General features: G+C 39.8%; 1 protein-coding gene across 1 annotated transcript; it reads left to right on the top strand.

Moving 5' to 3' along the window:
• Positions 1-2,220: 2,220 nt before the first annotated feature.
• Positions 2,221-3,597, top strand: LOC149844669 (squamosa promoter-binding-like protein 4). Its single transcript, XM_089995054.1, has 2 exons — positions 2,221-2,807; positions 3,067-3,597. The coding sequence occupies exons 1-2, from the start codon at positions 2,485-2,487 to the stop codon at positions 3,296-3,298; spliced, it is 555 nt and encodes a 184-aa protein (XP_089851180.1). The 5' UTR covers positions 2,221-2,484; the 3' UTR covers positions 3,299-3,597.
• The last annotated feature ends 2,389 nt before the right edge of the window (positions 3,598-5,986 follow it).

The raw sequence follows: 5,986 nt of genomic DNA, 5'->3' as shown, positions 1-5,986 counted from the left end.
TGGTCTAGGTTCAAATCCCATGAGCCATCCCTTGTGCAAGCCGAAGCGTGGTGACTCCCTGAGGGCAAGACGTAAGCTCATGGAGTTTTTAGCTGTCAGGACAATGATGGTAAGTATGACAAGTGAAGCCAGCATGGCTAGGTCTCTAATCCTGGGGGTGGTTTGTTCGTGTAAATATAGAAAAACCCCAAATAGACTGATGAGGCACTTATTGGGTATACTTGACCCAAGTCTAACAAAACACAGACTAGGCATGATACAACTCGATTGTGCTCATCCCCTATGTCATGCTCCATCTGGGTTCTCATTGATGCAAGTTGTATTTAGATGGATTCAGCATGATCAATTTTGATAAAAATCAACCCTTAGTTTTTTTTTTTTTTGATAAAAAATAACTTTAGATCAATAAATTTTGGCATTTTATGACTTGATTTTTTAATCACTAGAAAATTTCATACTCAGGTAGGATTATAACAATTCAAGTGCAAATACATCCACCCGGATTACCCGAGTGACATCAGGCCAGGGGTTAATTGCTGACCCCTTTCATCCCAAGTTTGACTCTCACCGAGTGTGCGGGTGCCTTTAATTGGTGGGCTCCGTAAGAGCTTGGGTGTTGGTAACAATATTAAGTGGCTTCGTTCAGGGTAAGGGTTCCTCTTCATAAAAAAAAATACAATAATAAGTCAGGTGCCAATATTCATTAAATTGACAATGTATATCATATTTATGAGGACAGATTTTTTCTTTTAAATAGGCAAGATAGTGCATGGGCAGACGATTACCAGTATATTAGAAAATAAATCAATTTGTACATAGGGACCCCTTTAGTTGGAACTCATAGGGAGACGTTGTTATGAACAAATCTAACCTCGTGGGTAGTCAAAATAGTAGAAATTGGCTCTTGAATCATACTTTATCAACATAAAAATATATTTTTTTAAGTTAAAAAAATTGGTATTCTACTAAACTTAATATATAAATATTATCTAGAAAGCCAGCTATGAAAAAAATAAAAATATTACATCTTTTCACTAAAATGTTTCTTACCAAGAGGGTAGCAAGCATTACACCTTTGAATTGGTAAATCTAACTGAAATGAGGCTTCAATAATTCTCGAAACACATAGAGCCGGTCCCATCTTATCAAATCAAGCAACTCAGGGTGGAATCAGGATCCGATATTTTTTCTCAGAACCTAATCAAGACCCGGACCCACATGAACCCCATTTGAATGGACAAAAGACCTGCTGTGAAATTCAGTTTGACAGTCATTCGAAAACCTAAAGCAACAACAAAACCGGAAGACAGAAAAGACAAAAAAATACACGTGAAAAAGTACTGTATCATAACACGTGGCACGCTACTAAGCGTAGATTTGGTACGACTCCATCTTGCATCCTTCAACCTCTCTTTCTCTCTCTAGAGAGCGAACTGTGGCCGCTGCGTAAGCGTACAAGGTGGGGCTTCCCTGCAATAATGATTGGCATCACACTCTTACCCCAAATTACTAAAATGATCACCACCCCTATAACAACCGTGTTTTACTGTACAAACTTGTTTCAGTCACTCACCTTCAAAATGTTACTGTTTTGAGTCAATCTTGTTTCGAGTTGAACGCCCAGGATTTAAATCGAATCCGGCTGGTGCATGGGAGTTGCCGTTGCTTTATCACGGTTGAGGTGCGGTGAGCGGCCGTGTCCTCATCCCGGAGTTTTATTTCGCAGAGAGGCGAGCCAATTAAGTGACTTGGTTCTCGGTGATGGTTTTCTTTTATCATTAGAAAAAAAAATCTTACCTGGTAGATGTGTTCAACATGGTCTACTCAGTGAACGTCGATCTTCACATTGTATTTTTCAATGAAAAACATGTTCAGAAAACTTTGATGCTTTTACAGATGTCAATTTTTGTATAATCAGATTCAGATTCCAAAAGCCGATTTCTACTTGGGATGAGACATGTAAATCACATCTAGATTACCAAAATATCGAAAAACTGCACAGGTTTTGCTAAGTAATGTAAGTACAAACGATTATCTAGCAAATGTATATACTTCTTTGGAGTGGTAAAAGTTAGAACACTCCAGTTTAGAAAAGGGAGGGGTAAGAGTTTACATTCGTTTACCTGTCGATTAATAACGACACAATCGTGAATAAGTGAAGTAATCTAACAACCTGACATGCATGATGACGATGAATATGGGTATAGGAAGACAAAAATCATGAGAGAGAGAGAGAGTGGGGTGGGGTGGGGTGGGGGGGGGGGGGGGGGGGGGTGGGGGCAAAGAGCAATGGAATGGTGGTGGTTCTTGTGGTCCTTGCCTTCTTTTTGACCTTTTGCAATTCCCTCCCTGTGATTAAACCCTACTGACCACTCACCTCATTCCTTCCTTCTCCGCTCTTCCTCTCCTTCTCCCTCTCTGTTTCAGCAGAGGAAGAGCAGCAGCATCCCTCAGCAACCATCACAACGGCGTCTGGTTCTGAGGATGGAGAGGGGAGCAGCAGCAGCGGAGGGGAGGAAGGGGAAGGAGAAGGAGAAGAAGCAAGAGGTGGTCGTGGAAGAGGAGGAAGAAGAGGAAGAAGAGGAAGAGGAGGAGGAGGAGAAGAGGAAGAGGGCCACCACCAACGGATTCGGCCGGAAGGGCTCCAATTCCGGCCAGGCGCCGTCCTGCCAGGCGGAGAACTGCACAGCGAACCTCACCGACGCCAAGCGCTACCACCGCCGGCACAAGGTCTGCGAGCCGCACTCCAAGGCCGGCATCGTTATCGTCGCCGGCCTCCGCCAACGCTTCTGCCAGCAGTGCAGCAGGTACCACCCTCGGAATTCTTCTTTTCCGGCTCCCCATCTTCTTTTTTCGGCAATTATCAGTTCTCTTTTTCCCTTTTTCTCGTTGAAGAAGTACCCATTTGCTTTATTTTGGTTAATTCTGTTGATTGTAGAAGGTTTGTTCCACTACCATCTTCCTCTTTTTTGCAAATTCTGCTTGTTTTTGGTCTCTGCTTGGACAATTGTTCTTGTGGAAGTGTGCCCACTTGTTTTCTTTTAGCTAATTCTGTTGGGTGTGAAGGTTTCATGAGCTATCAGAGTTCGATGAGGCGAAGAGGAGTTGCCGGAGGCGGTTGGCGGGGCACAATGAGCGGAGGCGGAAGAATTCTATGGATTCGCAGGCGGACGGGACAAGCAGAAGGGGAATTGGGCACCAACTGAAAGATAACCTCTGCAGGCCTTCCGAGGAGGCGGGAAGGATGCAGATAACCTTGCAGGGGAGTCCCACTTATAAGCATTTCCAGATCAGATGAGATCCAGAATTGTTTCAGCAACCCTCACTTTTTAAGCATGCTCTCTCTCTTCTGTCATCTCTCTCTGGATTCCTTTTTTATGGATAACTACCGTATCTTGGCGACATATGATATTATATATAATCCATTAATGATCGTATGTAGTTGATCATAGCCCGAACATATAATGCTTGTTTTCATTTTTGGATTGCGTATGTGAGATGGGGTTCTGTGTTTTACTTCTGTATGGTTACAGAAGCATATCTGTTACTCCACTTATCACCCTATGGTGAATTTGGTGTGATATTTTCCTTTTTGTAGTTCCTGTTATGATTTTCTTCATGCCTTGCTTTTTACTTGTCTTTTCTGAATGTTTTGCTTTTATACATAATGAATTCATTTGCATGTGTCATTTTCTTGTGTGTGTCTGTATAATCCATAGGCTGCTTAAATTTGTTAGTTTCATTGTGGTATAGTGAAGGCTGGTATGGATTGCTGATACACTTTCATCCTAAATTATTTTGAAAATTGTTATGTGTGTTTTCTGCAGCGTTTCTATATTTGTGTTGCCTTCTTTTGTATGTTTATTAAAAAAGAGTTTGTTACCCCAATTTGATAGCGCATTGACTTGCTTGAGTAGACAGGTAGAGTTGATCTCCTAACACATTGGAATGAGGAAAATTTTCAACGTTAGAATTGGAATTTGCATAGGTATCCATTATACTCATCCTCTTACCTTCTGTCTCATATCTGAGTTGCCCATGGTGAGGCTTAAGAGCTTCTTGTCCATATGGTGGTAAAACTTCACAAAAGTGAACTTGTACTTACCAATTGCAAATTTCTTCCCTGCTACGTAGAGAGAGAGGTTAGTTTGTGAAATAAAATTTGTGTTTCCCTTTTCCTTTATCCAATTAGTTTGATTCTCTGCCACCAGTTGAATTCCTTTACCATTTTGTCATGTCTGCTTGATGCTTTATCCGATTCTTATAATTGAAGAGACTGTTTAAAAGATCTAGTACTCTTGCATTGCAGAGTGAGCATACTCTGGTACCTCATGCTTGGCTAATGAAATCAAAATATGATTTTCTTTCAAGTTTAACTGAGACAATTACTTGGTAGTGAGTTCCTAACATGGGTCCTAGAAATATGCAATAATTTCTAGATTATCAGAATGAACACACATGGTGGTTGGACAGTATTTATTCAAACTTACTGATGGCCATTATCATCAGTCCTAGCTGATGTTCCTTGTTCAAATTCACAGGAGACTTTCCCCAGCTTGATTATCATGGAAAGAATAGTGCTACTGTTTCCTTTTGAAACTTCTCCATTGTTTTAGTTATCATTTTGGTAAGAGTTCTCATTTTTATGCTGACAACTAAATAACACATTCATAAATGAGACTTTTTTGGTTCATTCTTTTCCTTGGGAATCATTTGTAGTGTGCTGCTTTTTATTTCTTTCAATCCTAGTTAGTGGAAAATGACACTCTTTCTTTCTCTATGATACAATTGTTTTCTGCTTCAGACTTCTAAAGAGCTTTAGTGGTTTTTTGATCCAAATGGAGCTAATGTGGGGTTTTGAACAGTTGCTCAGAAACACCCATTTCATTGTTTAATTAGACCTCAATAGGTAGGTCTCTAGGTACTCTTGTCATCTCTGTGGGCTCCTCTATTTGTCGTCACCATTATCTATATAGGTTTTTGTTGCACTGATTGTACCTGGCCACCCGAATTATTTGTTTTCACTCGTACCTAACACCAGCATGACCTTAAGCACTACATGGGGTTTTTTTCTAACTAATTTCTCAGGTATTTCCAAATAACCTTTTCTTTTACCATATGTGATTCCAAACCATCACAAAATTTGTATTATAATGGAATCCACAAAGCACTTTGATCATATGTGATTCCAAACCATCATAAAATTTGTGTTATAGTGGGATCAACCAAGCACAAGATTCTTTTCTATTGTACCATTGTGGTAGCAGGCCCAGAGAATCTCTTTCCTAATGATACTGAATTCAGACTTTGGATTTTGACAGGTGTCAACAGTTAAATGGATTTCATGTGATCATTTCATAAATTTACCTTTTACTTGCATCCTGCATCAATCCCCATGTTTCATGATCTAGAAATGTTTGATCACCATCCAACTGGATAATCAACTATGCCGTGTTTCATGAAGTAGAATGTTGCAACTCTTGCCTAAAAGAATAATCTATTGGTGGTCAAAATGAAACTGTCAATTTTATGCCATTGATGCTGCTTAATGCTGGTCAATGCGAAAAGATTCTGTTCAATCCTGAGACATGGGCCAATTAAGCTTTAGCTATTCAATCCATCTTGTTATTACACATTTGAATTCACGTACATTATATGCTCAGCTATTGAATCCACTTGTAATTTGGATTTGCACACTTTGGTCGATTGAGCTAGCCTGCAGTTTGTTTATAACTTTATATATAAGTGTGAATCGCTTGAATTGTTTCCTTCTGCTGCACCTGGTAGAGTCTTCTGATTCAACCTTGGTTGTAATAATGATCTTATTCTGATGCTTAAACCATGTTTTCCTGTTTTTCCAATGTATCTCTTTGTTGAATGTCTGGTTTTGTCTGATATTGTACCATGCTTATGTTAGGTATGTGTGGTAAAATTCTTGTTAGAACCATTTGTACTTAAGAGCAGTTGAGATTACTGACCCTCGGAA

The sequence above is a fragment of the Nuphar pumila genome, chromosome 2, assembly GCF_984573655.1.
Source record: "Nuphar pumila chromosome 2, dmNupPumi1.hap1.1, whole genome shotgun sequence".
Taxonomy (NCBI): domain Eukaryota; kingdom Viridiplantae; phylum Streptophyta; class Magnoliopsida; order Nymphaeales; family Nymphaeaceae; genus Nuphar; species Nuphar pumila.
The sequence above is the reverse complement of the archived record's forward strand: the minus strand, read 5'-3'. Positions and strand labels throughout refer to the sequence as shown.